General features: G+C 48.3%; 1 protein-coding gene across 9 annotated transcripts in view; it reads left to right on the top strand.

Annotated features, from left to right (window-relative positions):
* The first annotated feature begins 10,184 nt into the window (after window positions 1–10,184).
* RIC8B (RIC8 guanine nucleotide exchange factor B) overlaps window positions 10,185–16,005 on the top strand; it is a 91,644-nt gene continuing 85,823 nt past the window's right edge. For 6 of the 9 annotated variants that reach the window (XR_005125716.2, XR_005125714.2, XR_008552141.1 and 3 more), the window contains exon 1: window positions 10,281–10,380. Coding sequence is in view for 4 of the 9 variants with exons in the window: in XM_054696084.1 (XP_054552059.1) it covers window positions 10,297–10,380 (84 nt within the window). In the remaining 5 variants the exon portion in view is untranslated. Of the gene's footprint in view, window positions 10,381–11,026; window positions 11,047–16,005 lie in introns of those variants that run through there. The other 3 variants (XM_054696085.1, XM_037513691.2, XM_037513693.2) reach the window with 3 other exon arrangements.

The following is a 16,005-nucleotide window of genomic DNA, read 5'->3' as shown; positions in this document are numbered from 1 at the left end:
GTCACTTGTCAGAGGAAGAACAGAGGAGTCTTGGCAATAAAGGGGCACTCCCCTGTTTAGGATTCTTTCTGAAAAGGACGCTGCCAGCTTGAAACTGGCTGAAGCCATGAACAGCAGCCAGGATGGCTCACCCACGTCGCAGGCCTGGAGTGTCCGAGGCCTCCATCCTGCTGTGCCCTTTGTCGGGCCTCTGGTGCAGCCCAGGTCTGGAACGGAAGGGAATCTGCGGCCCCTCTGAGAATGCAACCCAGTCACGGACCCATCATCAAAGTGCTTGCCGTTGGGTCGGCCCAGCCTAAATGGGGAGAGGGACGGAGGCTGTGGAAAGAGAACCAAAAGGGCGTCGTGGCTTCACTTCACCACCATGCGACCCTGGCGGGGTCACCTCCCCGCTCTGGACCTCACGTGGGCACGTCATTCGACTATGACATTCCCAAATTACAGCCTGCGTGCTGATGGGCCAGGGCGGGCAGAACTGGTGAGGGGGGGTGGGCAGCTCGGGGGGGAACAAAGAATGGGCTGGCAGCTGGGCAGTGACTCAGGGAGCAGCCGCAGGAGAGCAGGGGACACTCCACCAGCTGGTACGACTAAGCAGCCTGAGGCCCCTGCCCTTGAACCCAGCCCATGTTCCTGCACCGCCACCCCCGAGCAAAGGGCCACCCAGCCAACCCACCCCCTCTTACATGACTGGATGGTTGTCATCTGCCCTTCTCCCCTCCAAGAATTGTTCATAACATTTGCTTTAAAGCGACATCGATCAGAGTGTCTGAAGGAACCTGGAGAAGGAAGGAGAGAAAGCAGGTTATTTGTCCCAACTTCTTACATCTTTTAAAGGCAGATTTGCGAGATTAAAAAAAAAAAAAATTAAACCCTGGAAAGGGAATAGTGTAAATTCTCCCCTCCCTGGGGGAAGAGTGGGGAGGGGAGGCAGGGGAGGGTAAGGGGGCTGTTGTGTCTCCTGAAGCTCTCTGAGAGGGCTGCAGACATATCATCACAGGGAACTAAAAGTTTTTTAAAATTAAAGATGGGTATAGTCATTGGCTTCAAAGTGAGATCAAATCCTGGATCCACTGAGGAGGACGAGGTAGGGCAGGACGTGAGTGGTTCTCCATGCTGGCTGCCATTAGAGTCACCTACCCAACTTTTTTTTTTTTTTAAAGATTTATTTATTCAAGAGCTGGGGTACAGGCCAGAGGTGTGGGAGGGCGAGAGACCTCACCAGAGACAGAGCAGGGAGCAGAACAGGCAGACGGACCGAAGACACTGCCAAGGGGAGCAGCGGGCGAGGCAGGAGAGGTCTGCCCCGCCATGTGGGCTGCTCCCTAGCCGGCAGGGAATCGAACCCGCGCTGCAGAGGCCGCGGACAGCCCCACAGCGCTGCGCTCAACCTGATGCGCCACCGGGGAGGCCCTAGAGTCACCCACCCAACTTACAAAAATTACCGATGGATACAGGTCACACCCACGGTAAATAATCGCCTTGGAACGGGACAAGGCTTTCGAAGCTGATTCTCAGATGCTGCCCAGGTTGAGAAACAGGACCCCTTCTACCTTGAAGTCCTAAGACCCAGGTTCTGCTGTTCCCTGACCATGCAAGGCTCATTTTCACACGGTACCAGTCTGCCCAGGGTGGCAAAGGGTGACACTGCATAGTAATGGACTCTATGGACAGTTTCCCCACAGCTGACAACCCTGCCCTAACTGCACTATTCCGTTTGCCTCCAGCCCAGCCCACCTCCCTGCCACTTTGCTGCCTGCCCTTCTAACCTGGCACTTCTCTGCTCCAGTTCCTTGGCAGCCTCCCAAGCTAAGCCAGCTTGGACCTGGCCCTTGCGGCTTCCTCTTCTTCCAAGGAGGTCAGAACCTTTTGTGCTTCATCAGCCTCCTCCCTGAAGCTCTGCCCCCCTCCCTCCTCCTCGTGCACCTCACCCCCACCCCCCAGCCTTCTCACCCCCATATTTTGCTGCTGCTGGTGTAGGTGGGACGGAAGTCGTGGGCCCCAAGAGTTGAAAAAAGAGCTGTTGCTAGGAAAGGAGTGTGGGTGAAGAGCGAGGGTGGGCGGGAGGGATGGGCTCCCCAGTTTTGTTCCTCCCGTTGTCATCACAAATGCCTCAAGAGCTAAAACCAGTTGTTTAAGAACTATTATGAAAAATAATGAGGTCTGACCGTGACAGCGGGGGGGGGGGGGGGGGGGTGGGGGGTGGGGGGGTGGGGGTGGGGGTGGGGGGTGGGGAAGACTCAGTCTCAGAAGCAGCTGTGGTGTTGATGCTTGGTATTTATAACCGTCTCCTCGGAGAAGGGAAAAGCCACCGCGAATTCTCAAGGAACTGCCCCGAGGTGCCCCCTCCAGGGATGGTATCCAGCCCATCCTGGCCCGGGCTCCATCTCTCAGAAATAGCTGCCTTGTGTCTTGTAGATCTCAGAAACTTACACTGCTAAGTGTCTTCTTAAGAAGGGCAAGGCAGTCTCCTCTCCTCACCTCCCCCTGCGCGACCTGAGGCAGACTTTCTGTGAAATCCATCGGCCTCCATCTCGAGAGGCTCACGAGGCCCGAGGCCTACTGTGCGCCAGGCACATCAGGCGCACCCCCTCCACTTCTCACCACCTCCTCGCCTTGTCGGTGGTGTGATCACGTCTGCTCACGGGCCAGGGGGCAGAGGCCCAGTGGGCCCACAGTCACGGCCCGGCTGGGATCTGAACAACAAAGCTGCCCCCCTCCAGGGCCGTGTGCTGTCCAGCGCGCTGCCGCTTCTTCCTTCCGACTTTTGTTTCCACCCCAGCCCACCCCCATGCCTCGCTCCTAAGCGGCAGGGCAGCTTTTAAATCACCCTTGACCGTGGTAATAGAACCTGCTGGGGTGGCAGAGCGTTTTCAGAAGTTCTGGGAAATTCCTGAGTGAGCTAACTGGAGGCAGTTTCCAAGCGGGGCACGGAGCTCCCCCCATGCCCGAGGTGGCTTTTCATTCCGCTCCCTGCCAGGTCACAGCAGACTAGCTTTCCTGCTAGGGTTTCCCAGGGCACACGCGCGCCAGTACGTGATCAAGGACCGAGACTGGGTCGTTCTGCAGAGAAACAGGAACAGAAGAAAATCAGGAATAATGTGGGTTTTCTTTTTTTGTTTGATTGTTTGTTTGTTTTTAAAAAAGCAGGTCACAGGAGGATTTTCATTACCAGGTTGGGGGTGGGAAGGGAGCTCGGCGGGGGAGGAGCGATGAGCCAAGGAGTCACTAGAATGAAGGCACTTGGGGGGAGGGGCGGGGAGAGGCGAGCCGGCTGCCTCTTGCTGTTCAGGTCACTACCCTTTGACAGCGGTGTCCTCTGACCTCAACAGCCCTACAATTCTGTTTTGACTGACCCTGAAACCCATGAAATTCAGATGGAGGCACTGCCCAAAAGTTGAGATAAAGCTGACTAATATGGGAAAAGCTCGCGGTATGTGCCCCCAGCTGAAAGGAGCTGGCAGTTCTTTGGCGGTCGATGCCATTTATTCTGTCGTCGTCCTTTCAGGGAAATGTTAATCCTTCATAGGCAACTCGAGGGGAAGACTGAAACGTGTTGATGAGGAATGACAATAATCCTTTGTCCAATGCCACCTCCTCCTAGGGTTGAGCCTTAAGAGTTTAATCAAATGTTGGTAAGTAAATTAATGTTTTCCTGCACCCGAGTCAAAAAGGAGGTGGGAAGAAAGGTGGTGAGAATGCACTTCTTCTGATATGCAAATCTCCGAAACTTAATTGCAAAGACATTGATATGGTGTGTGTGTATGGAGTGCGTGAGGCTCATTTACACACACACACACACATGCACACGCACGCACACAAACACTATCCCTAAAACGTCTTATGTTAAAGTTTGTCGGTGTTAAAGACATTACCTTTGAGGTCTGAAGGACAAAGGCAGCGTACTGGAATGCCTACTCTGTTGTTCAAAGCTACCTCAGCAGCAACAAAACTCATGTAGGGAGAACATAACCTTTATCCCCAAATCTTCGCGTCACTGCGAGGGAGGTGGCATTTTTCATTTAAGTTCCGCTAACATTTGAGAGGCTGCCCCAGGCCAGGTCTGGTGTGTTGGCCACATGGCCAGCCCTCTCTCTAACCCTTACCACACCCGGCAAGGTAGGCTCCGTTATGTTCTGACAGCGGAGAGAGTGCTCAGAGAGGGCAAGCCACCCATCCCGGAGACAAGAGTTAAAAATCAAAATCAGAGTCTCTTGGCTTTCAGGCTTTTCTGTTAGAAACAGAAAGACTGGTTGCCAGAAGGGTTTTAAGGAGTTTGACAAATGATCAGCTTCTGAGGCTCACATGGTGAGTCAAGACTACCAGGCTTTCCAAGTCCTGGTTCTTTCACCACATTACAGCATTACCACCCAAAGCGCTGGGTTTTCCCAAGAGGTGTTTGGATGGGATTCCAGGCCAGCAAGATGCAAATAGGTCTGACCCACATTCCAGCTGTTAAATAAAAACTCCTAAAGGGCAGGGCCCGCTTGGTGTGCTTCATTTGAGAGTCTTAATGTTGATAATCAATATTAAACAACTATTAGTTACATCTGCCATGGACTAACAAATGGATCCAATGTTAGCAATTAGAACACAGGGACTGAGGAAACTCACAAAGGTGCTGAATGGTTGGAACAAGTAGGCACCTCTAGTCTAACTCTAATTTTATAAATAAGATCCAGAGGGAAAAAAATAATGTGCATGAGGACCTGACACTAGTCAACCAGACATGGGCATGCCTCTCTCCTGGTTCTATTTAACCCTTTTGGTCATCTGCACTAAAAATGTTTTTAGGAATGTAACATGTTGTAAGCTGTAGTTGGATTGTCTACTTATGAGTCATCTTTATGAAATGCCTTTAAGACATAAATTTTACTTACCCCACTGACCAATGGATTGCTAAGATATTTTCACTGGTGACTTTCAAGTCCAACCAAGCTGGTGTCATTTCTCAGTAAGCATCGTGTTTGTTGTGGCCTCCTGAATTTTTCTACTGGCACTTGCCCCTCTAATAGCCGGCTCAGCTCTCTCCACTATGTCTTTTTATAGCTCACTTCCTCCAAGAAGGCTTCTCTGATTACACTTCTCCCCATCAATGTTTATCTTGTCCTGAGTTGTACAATACTTATGTTCGACTTGTTTCTTCTTCTTGTAGAAAAGATTCACTTATTGCCTGCATGTTTCTTATACCCCCGCAGGACAGGACCACTCAATATTATTTTGTATGGTGTCGAAGCATGCTGTGCTCCAGTGAGCACCAAATATTTGTTAAAGGAACAAGCCACGTAAATTAACTGGTAGAAAAGGAAAACATCATTCTTGGCAGAAAATGAAAAGTCCAAAATCTTGATAGGCAATTTTGACTTCTCAAAGACTTAGGAGTCACATGCACCTGAATTTGGTAGTCTGTCAAAAAACTAGCTCAGTGGTTGTTACTTTATCAAAATATTGGTTCATCTGTGGGGTTGGTTGCCTCCTAGAAACAAAAACAAAAAAACAAAATGTGGGTCCAGTGGTTCTCAACTCTGGTTGATTATTTAAATCAACTGGCAAGTTTTTACAAGTACCAATACTCACACCTCATCACAGATCAATTGATTCAGAATCTTCTTCACTGGTATGTCCATGCAATGATTTGTATACATTGATTGCAATATATGCAAATAGGCAAGATTCACTGTTTTTTTTTTCCCTTAGAGCCACAACAGTTAAATTTTTTTTAATTTTATATATTTTTTACATCGTTTTTCTTTTTCCTTCCTTTCTTCCTTTCTTCCTTTCTTTCTTTCTTTCTTTCTTTCTTTTTCTTTTTTTTTTTTTTTTAACAATATATGCTTTCTCATCTCAGGTATAGTCCCTGTGAAATTCCCACCACCAATTCACCCATGTACCATCACCCTTGTGCTCTTCCCACCCCTGTTTTGATCCTACTCCCTTCTCCCCTCCTGCAGAATGTCTCTGGTTTATAGTTGCTTGTTGATTGATTTTTACCTTATTATAATAACTCCCTCCCCGTCCCCCGATTCCTTATTTGGATCCTCTACATTCCTCCTATAAATGAAACCAGTATTTTTCTTCTTTTTTCTGGCTTATTTCACTGAGCATGATCCCTTTCAGCTCCATCCATGTTGCTGCAAATGCCATGCGTTTATCTTTTTTTGATTGCTGAGTAATATTCCGTTGTGTATATGAACCACATCTTCTTGATCCAATCATCTATTTTGGGGCATTTGGGTCATTTCCATAGTTAACCTATTGTAAATAGTGCTGCTATAAACATAGGGGTGCAGGTGCCCTTTTGAATTAATGTTTTGATGTCCTTTGGGTAGATACCTAGGAGTAGAATTGCTGGGTCATATGGGAGCTCCAATTTTAGCAGTTTGAGGGACCCACACACAGCTTTCCATAGTGGTTGGACCAGTTTGCACTCCCACCAGCAGTGCAGGAGAGTTCCTTTTTCTCCACATCCTCGCCAATATTTGTTGTTGCTAGTTTTTTTGATATGTGCCGTTCTCACTGGTGTAAGATGGTATCTCATTGTGGTTTTGATTTGCATTTTCCTGGTGATGAGTGATGTTGAACATTTTTTCATATGCCAGTTGTCCATTTGCATTTCCTCTTTGGAGAAGTGTATTTTTAGCTCTTCTGCCCACTTCTTAACTGGAGAACCACAACATTTTAAAACAGAACTAAGATGTGTCAATACCTTTATTTTATAGCTGAGGACACAGGAGATAAGCAAGAGAGAGAATAGCTTCACACAGTGGCCTGTGGTGACTGAGTGGCAGGTCTTACCCTGAATTAATGGAATTCTCTGAACCCTAATTCTGGAACTACAGCAATTATCCTGAGCTGTTTAGTTTCTAACTTTCTGCTTTCCTTTAAAAAATATGCCAAAAAATTATTGCCTGTGGAAGATTTGGATTTTAAAAGCTGTTAGCACCAGGCACTCCTTAGAAACCTCCCATTTGGCACATTCTGACTAGCCCATTGTCATGACCGAGGAAATGCCACAGCAGACTATATCAAAGTCCAAAATAAATGACTACTATCTATTTGCAGGCTTTTTCATTGGCCCTGACCTGAAAGTCCATAACATTTTATGTTATCAGAGCTCAGTGCATTTATAGCCCTTCACTATACCACTTATTAGCAGACTTACTGCTTATGAGCAAGCTAATCAACACCCTGAACTTCCCTTTTCTCTACAAAAGGAAGATAGTGCCTGTCCTATTGACCTGGCATTTTTCAGTTATTATAAGGATTAAATCAGATAATCTATGTGGAGATATTCTGAGAATAGTACAGCACTATTCACATATATGTATAGGTTATATTACTATATATCTCTCTCAGAGCAATGCCTTGTGAATATATATTTGTTGCTTTGATTACCCAGGCTGTAACTCCTAATTCCTTGGAACCATGCCACACAAGAATCAATTGGCATTGGAGTTAGTGCTGGACTAACCACTGAAAAGTACATTCTAACTAAATATTAAAGGGGGGAGGTGGTGTAGTGATGTAGTGATCGAGGATTTGGCTAGTCTAGGCTCTAGTCCTAGTGTCTGCTTTTAACTATTGACTTTGGACAAGTCACTTAATTTTTCTGGACCAGAGTCTCGTCAGTGGTAAAAGGATGACTTGAATTAGAGTCAAAGATCCTTTTGATTCAAAAAAATCAGAGTATTAGCACTTAATTAAAATTACTAAAGTGCAACTTCCCAAGTCATTAATTCATGTGGTTTCACATTTCTAAAACTTTTTAGAAATACATGCTTGCAGTCCAAAAGCCTATTTCTGGTAAACAGACACTTCAAAAACTAGTGTAAGATGTTCTTTAAAGGAAACGCTTCTACTCAGATACTTTATGCTTCTTAATATCCTATCAGGGAGCTCTTTCTCCAAAATTAAATATATGGTTACCCAAAAAGCACATAATACAGTAGTGAACACAGAATAGACACCCAAATACCTTGGTACAGCTCTTGGTTTGAGCTCCAGTTCAAGTTACTAAACAGACTTTCCATTAAGGTAGGGACAACTTCCTCAAGGATCCATTGAGACAGTGTATATTAAAATGTTTTGTACATTGTTAAAAACAATCATAAGATACTACTGCTATCCAGAAATAGTAATCTCATGACCTTCCTAAATGTGCTTTTTTTTTTTAAAAGAAATTTTTAAGATTTATTTTATGTATGCACACAAGAGCTGGGGAGTAAGCCAGAGGTGTGGGGGTGATGGTGAGAGGATTCACCAGAGACATTGGGGGGCAGAATAGTTGGAGTGACTGAAATACACTGCTGAGGGCAGCAGCAGACAGACAGGTGAGGTCTGCTGCACCATGTGGGTCAGCTCCCTGGCTGGGTTCCAACTCCCTGCTGCAGTGGCTGCTGATAGCCTGATAGGGCTGACACTTAACCCCTTGTGCCACCAGGGAGGCCCCTAAATGTGCTTTTTTAAAGACATGGATTAAAATCTTTCTTACGAGGGCTATAGCTTCTACCTCGAAGCCTGGCTCAACAAATATGCTTAATAGTTGTTGCATGAAAAGTATAAGAAAACCAAAGGGTTCATGAGCTCAGACTCTTATTTTTCTCTCTAAACTCCCAGAGCCTAGCACGGTATCTGACACACAGAAGGAACTCAATAATTAACCAGCTGAATCCATTTTGACACCTCTAGTTCCTCCGCAGCAGCACAGCTCAAGAGGGGAGAGGCCCACAGGGGACGCATCGAAGATGATTTCTGGTGGCATGACAGAGGATTTCTGGCAAAGGGCAAAGTGGGAACTACTTGGCGAATTCATTTACTCTCAGGTAGCTTGAGGGCGCAAACAGAGCGGAAGCGCCGAGTTCAAATTGAGTTTCCAAATCCGGCAATCTGGGTAAATCTTGACCTCTGCAAGATCCAGCTCCTCCCTCCCGGGGTTAAGCCCTAGAGCAGGAGCGACCTGAGAGCAAGGGCACGGCCTGGGCCCACCGCGCCGACACCCAGCGCTGCAGCCCGGGAGCCGCGCGGGCTCGGCGGGGGGCGCGGGCGGGCGCTGGGTGGGGCGCAGCCGGGCCCCCGGCGCGGGCGGGGGCGGGCAGGACGCCCGCGCGGGGAGCCAGCAGACGAGACCCCGACTCCGGCACCCGCGCCGCGCCCGGCCATCAGCCGGGAGTGTTACATTTTCTGGAGAGCAGCTGCTCCCCGGGAGTCAAATCGCGGGGCCCCTGGCCACGGCTGTGGGCTCAGGACAGCGCTCGTAACCTTTTCGGGTTCCCCGGGCGCCCCCAAAATCTCAGCGTCGTGAGAACCCGCGGCGGCAGGGCAACCCCCTGGCGCCGCGCCGGGGGCCCGGGGGCGCACGCGACGCGGCAGCCGGACGCCGAAGGCGGGGTCACCGGCCCCCCCGATCCAGGTAACCGCCCGCGAGGCCCCGGCGGCCGGAGCCGAGCGCGCCCCGCGCCGCACGCCAGGGAGGCAGGAATTTCCAAGAGGCCGAAACCGCTAAACGAGAACAGAGGGAACTGGACCGGCGCCTGACAGTTCCCACCACGGGGCGCCCGCCAGCGCCCGCTCCGGCCGGCCGGTCCGCCCGGTACCGACCCACAGGCGGCAGCGCCCGCGCCCAGGCCCTCCCCCTAACGGTCTCCCGGCGACTGCCCTCGGGCGGCCGCCGCACTCCCGCTTCCGGCCCTCGCGGGACCACAGTTCCCAGCATGCCCTTGGCGGGAAGTCTCGCCCGCGGGGCGACTACGAATCCCGGCATGCCTTTCGGCACCCCCTCGGACGAGACCGAAGCCGGGAGGACCCCGCTGCACGGAGGGAATTGTAGTCCGCAGGCGGCGGGCTCTCAGGCAGGGAAGAGCCGGGCTGCTCTCGTCAGCCGAGGAGAATGAATCATAGAGGAGGGTCAGGAGAGAAGACCAGTTCTCTCCGGGGAAGCCCGTTTAAAAGGGTGTGCTCCGCTCCGAGGGCGGGAGAGGCCAGCGCGCCCGCCGGGCCTCGGGCCTGACCCCGCCTCAGGCCCTCGCCGGGCCTCCGCGGAGCCCTGGGCCTTGTCGGGGGCGGCCGCGAGGCGCCGGTTGCTGGGGGACGGGTGACGTCGCGGGGTGAAAGTTGAGGGGCGGTGACGTCGGGCCTCCCGGGCGGAGGCTGGCGGGCTGGAGGCAGGAGGGAGGGAGGGAAGGAGGGAAGGAAGGAAGCTGGGAAGGAGCGAGCGAGCGAGCGAGCGGGGGCGCGAGGCGTTTACCTGGAGGCAGCGGCCGGGGCGCGCCGAGCGGCCGCGGCTCCCCCGCACCTGCGGCCATGGACGAGGAGCGCGCCCTCTACATCGTCCGGGCCGGCGAGGCGGGGGCTATCGAGCGGGTCCTGCGGGACTACAGCGAGAAGGTAAAGCGTCCTGGCCCCGGGCGCGCGGAGTCGCACCCCCGGGCGGCCCTCCGGGCTTGCCCGGCGCATCCCTCCCCACCCCCTCATCCCGGGATGCGCCTGGCGCCCCCCCCCCGAAAGCGTTTCCGGCCCGGGCATGCGTGTTTGTGCCCCCGGCTCCCCCGCCGCGGCGTCCCGCACCCCCTGCCCCGCGCGGGCGCCCCCTCCTCGGGCTCCGGCTCGGGCGCGCGGGGCACACCCCGGCCTCCGGGAGGAGCGCGCGCGCCCCGCGCCCCGTAACGGGATGCTGAAACGCGCTGAGGCGTCCTCACCTGGGGAGCGTGGACAGACGTGCTTCTCTGCATAAACACGGCCCTGGGCGGGCGTGCGGCTCGTCGGCGCTTTCTGTACCTGGAACGCTGCGGTTTGCAAGGCATCGTGCCTTCCAGCCTGGTCTCGCTCGATTCTGAATGTTTATGAAGTAGATGGTATCATTTCCCCCCCCCACACCCCCCCCCCATTTTATAGGTGAGAAAACCGAGGCATAAAGAACAAAAATGACGCCGAGGTCGTGGACGGGTTGTGTTTGGAAGGAGGAGGTGTAGGGGGGCGAGCATCTGATTCCTGACAGCACTTCAGTGTGTGGCGTGAACATCCGTTGCCTCTTTTCCTCTGGACAGCACGCCTGTAAGGGTTCATCTGAGTTTGGCAGTTGAGATTCTCCATCCATTCAGTAACTTGCCCAAAGTTCTACGTCTGAACTGGGGTTCCACCCCAGGTCTTCGGGCTACCCACCCACTGGGTGTTCTTGCCACTTTACAACTCTGCAGGAAAAAGGGCATCTTGTTAGAAATCCTAGTCACTTCTCTGAATCGCTTTCTAAGAACCGTTAGCTCTCCACATTCTTTTTCCTTACAGGAGTTTTACGTGCTCACTTCAAGGGGTGGCATCCCATTTCCTTATTCTTCTCTTTGGGAGACTGCTTTACAGGAATGAATGACACCGCCCTTACGTGAAAATAGCCAACAAGAAGTCGCACCCTTAGGTGTTCCATCTTTCTTTTTTTCATTTGCTTCCAGTCATAGTCCCCATCCCACCCCCCCCACCCCCGTTTGATGTAGCTACCTCTTCCCTGTGCCCTTTTGTATGTTTTGAACTGACAGTGTGCTAATTCTACCCCGGGTGGAGAAAGATCCAAAAATAAGACACCCTCATTCCCATCTAATCTTCCCAACAACCTTGTGAGAAAAGTGGTGGTGTTCCCTATTTCATAGATGATAAAATTGAAGTAAACGACCTAAGTCCACACAACCATTCTCTGAGAGACTGGGCTGAAATTTGAATCTCGGTTGTCTTGACTGCTCTTTCTGCAGTACTGTGCTGCTTTCTTTGGGAGGATGCGTGGAAATCCACTTCTGTTCATATCTTAACTCCTTCACTTTTCTGATACGCTTTCCTGTTGCATAGCTGCCTAATTTAGAAATTAATCACAGATGTACATATTATAGAGGCTATATTCATTTAATTGGGCTTATAGTTACTTTCCAGAAAAGGTTTGAGGCAGTTTGAGGTACAAACTGATTTTCAAAAGAAAGAAGTACAGCAAATAACTTGGTCTGTGTGTTCAATAAACTAATATTTATTTTAATATTTACTGTATATACAAGATAACAACAATAAATAGTAACTTTCTAGCCGGAAGAGGTGAGCAAGAACTTCCACTGGATCTTGTTACCTTCTTCAATATTTCTCCTTTCCTTCGTGGGTAAACTGATTAGATCCCCAGATTTGCTTCTTGCAGTTTATCTCTTCCTCGCCGTGATCTTCCTCCAGATTGGTTTCCACTTACCAACTGCTGTCAGAGCTTAAGTTGTGGACATCTTTTCCACTGGGGATGTCTTTCACATTGTAATACCCATTATCTACTGTTTAAGGTGGTATTCCTGAAGTGTTTGGGGAGGATCCGCAAAGATTTGGGCGTCCTCCCAAACACTTGCACTTTTTGGGCTAACTCAGAATGTTTGACTTGATGTGAAATGGGCCCCTCATCTCCTTGGGAAAGGAACTCTCCTGCTGACAATATCAGTAGTAGGATCAGAGTACAGAGAAATAGCCAAGTTTCACCTTGACAGGGAGGCTTTGCCTCTCGAGAAGAGACTTTGGGGTCAGATGAATAGAATGGGGAAGTATCACCGCAGCGGTTTGGCAATAAGCATGGGGAGCTGCAATTAAATTGCCTAGCACTATGAGGTATGGAGTCCAAGACTGAAAAAGTAGTTGGTGCTTCGTTTTCTTTATCTGAAAGAATGGATTTGGGAAATGTTTAGAGTAAGAGGGGATTCTGGGGCACTGAGAGAACGATAGGTTCATTGTGTGGGGAAGGAGGTTTTTTATGCTGCCTTATTTCAGCGGTAAAGCCAGTTATCAAAAGAGGCTGTCAAGTATAGTGGAAAGGTGGGATTGGGAGTCAGATAAACTTTGGTTCAAATCTGCCATATATTAGCTTCATGACCATGGATAAGTTATTTTAAGCCTCTAGTCTCAGTCTCCTTATCTGTAAAGTGGAGATAACATCATTTAAGTTATTATGAGGTTCAAATTAGAGGAAATAAAGTGTCAAACACAGAGCTTAATGCGGATAGGAGATACTCACTTAGCAAATTATAGTTATAATGATCAGGTACTGAAGAGGTCTGGCGGCCAGACCACAGACTCTACAGCCAGATTGCCTGGACTCTGATCTTCAGTGTACTTAGCTGTGTGGCCTAGGACATGTTACTTAACTTTGCCGTGCCTCAGTTTCCTCATCTGTCAAACAAGGATAATGATGGTACCTACAATAAACATAGGCTTATTGCCAGGATTAAATAAGATATGTGCGAAACCCTTAGAACAATGCCTAGCATTGAGGAAGAACCCATAACTTAGTTTTGAACCAAAAAAGACAGGAATTAAACAATGTAGCACTGAGTTGACATCGCCCTCTAAAATGGGGGATATATTTCATTCGCTTAAATCCTTGCACTTTCTGCAGGGTAGCACAATACGACGTACCTCTCTGGCTCCTGGTTACAACATCTAATTTATATTGTGTTATAGAAACACTAATTTCCAAGCTTCCTTCATTTACAATCCCTCGTTATCTCAAGAAGAAGGAAGATACAACTATCCCAGAAACAGAACTTTTCTGTTTCTCAAGGGCGTCCTGTAAGTTGACTCAGCAAGGGAAAGAAAGTATATTTTTTTAAAGGAGGAATAGTTGTTCTTTTTCACTCCTCTCAATTCACCTGTTAACATTTATTAAGTGCCTACTATGTATTATCCTAAGCACTTTAACATTTCATCATATATATATATATAATCCTCTTATATTAAAACTTGTGAGAGAGATGGAAGTATTCTCTTTTGGGGGAGAAGGAAATAAGAAATTGTGGTTCATAAAGACAAAGTGATTATCTGTTGGCTCAAGGGCACATAACTAGAATGTGCAGACCTAGGCTTCAGATTCCATTTCCAAGACTCTTTTGAGCCATGTTGCCTCTACCCTGTCATGGTTTCTGATCACAAAAAAGAAAGTTTTTTTTCAGGACTAGTACACTAATTTCTTTGGCTACTTTGGGTCCTGATCACCTCAGCTCTAGGTATAGAGTGAGCTATAATTATGGCAAGTATGTCTTGTTCTAGTCTAGGAGTCCAAACTCCCCTTTCTCCTTCAGGACCTATTCTGATAATAGACTTACTAGAGAGGTTGGTTGCTGTCATTATCATGATGATCAATAATAAACAGCATTTACCACCCTTTTGCCCCCACCCCCAGGTGCTCATTGGTAGTATAATCCTTGAATCACAGGATATTTAGACTAGAAGGAAATGGAAAGATAATTGAGTCCAGCCTCCTTTGTTAATGGTAAAGAGGCTGAGGCCCAGAGTCATTCGCTATAATGATAACCAGAGAGATGGCTTGGCAGCCATAGAGGCCACCTGAGCTTATGAGATTGTTCTGTACCAAGCTTCAGCAGGATTCCACTTTGGAAGTATGACAAGTTTATGGCCAAATGAAAGTAAAGTTTATTTAAGATACAAGTGAATCGGTAAGGCTCCAAGAGTAGTACTTCTAAGAGAGGAAATCACACTGATAGCCTCGAGGTCTTCATTTATGTGCTAGAAGACCTAATACTGGGATAGTTCTAGATGTATAGCCCCCACATTTGAATATGGCATATGAATATCCTAGATCATGTAAGCAGACTTTTTTGCTTTCATCTTTGAGATTGCGTTTTGACATTTTTGAGTTCATTCTACAGATTTTTGCAGAGGAGTATATTTAGTAGGTTGTTCCTTTGTTACACCTTGTTCTTATTTCCAGACTAGATTATATAATCTTAGTTATTGGTGTTTAGTTCTAGAAGTAATGAAACACACTGCGCACACGCACACACGCGCGCACACACATACACACACACACACCCCTCCCCCACCCCAATTAGGGTAATTCCTTGTCTCGGTACTATTTTAATATATCTTTGGGAATTTGAAATAACTGCTAGTTCTTTAATAGTTCAGTATTTGGGCAGGTGCCACATCGTAGGCCATGCATTGATAACTGTAGTAGCCACTCTTTGAACACCGGCCATATGCGAGGGCTATATACATAAAGGAGAATGGTCAGTAAAGCTGAGTAACTTGACCCAAGGTCACAGTTTTAGTAGACAGTGGGACTGGACTCAAACCCAGTGCTGTCAGCCTCCTGAGGCTGAGTTTTTTTGGAGCATATTCAAGATATAAAACCTGTAGCAGAGGCCCTCATACGAATATGATCTGTCTTACAGCTGTTCCTCACTTCCTTGATCTCTAAATTGAACAGTGGTTTAGTTGACGCGTTTGGAAATTAAGTTCATAAAGGTGAGACAGTTCACTATTTGGCTAGAAGTTGTAGAATGGTGTTTGCAGGCAGAAATGCTAGCTCCCCTTCTCTGCCCTTTTGGCCTTAGAAAGTAGAGATTGTTAAGATTGGAGGTAAGGAGCAGGTTAGGTGTGATCTAAGCTACATTAAAAAAAGCTAGCCTTACAAAAAGCCAACATCTTTAGATCCAGTCATAGAGGGGTGAGATTCTGAGTAGATTGACATATTCAAAATTCAGTTTGTATTGCCTCACATACCAGCATATTTTCTAGTTAAATTAAGCCCTCATGCTAGCTAGACAGGGCTTTTGAGAGCTTCTCTTTTTTAATGTTGTGTTTTTTGACAGGAACAGCCCTGCCTTTAAAAAGCAAAAGAAAAATTAGTCTTTGGTACTTTTCTAAATAACCACCTTAAAAGACTAGTAAATATAAGATTTCTGTATAGAAACTGTTTAAAAAAATACTTTTATAACTTATTGAGGGCCTTCCCAAAAGACAATTTCTTTTTCTGTTTTCTTACCATTAATGCCAAAGAAGTTTTAGAAGAATCACTATATTGGCAACTAGGTACACTTATTCTAGATAAACTGTGGAATTAATACTTAACATATAATGCAGAAAATAGGGGCCTCCCCGGTGGCGCAGTGGTTGAGCGCTGGGTTGCGAAGCTGCCCGCAGCCTCTGCAGCACCACTTCGATCACCAGCTGCTCCCCGGCCACGGCCACCGGAGGAGGGTCCCGCAT

The sequence above is a fragment of the Talpa occidentalis genome, unplaced genomic scaffold (genome assembly GCF_014898055.3).
Source record: "Talpa occidentalis isolate TD23 unplaced genomic scaffold, MPIMG_talOcc4v2.1 talOcc4.16, whole genome shotgun sequence".
NCBI lineage: Eukaryota > Metazoa > Chordata > Mammalia > Eulipotyphla > Talpidae > Talpa > Talpa occidentalis.
The sequence above is the reverse complement of the archived record's forward strand: the minus strand, read 5'-3'. Positions and strand labels throughout refer to the sequence as shown.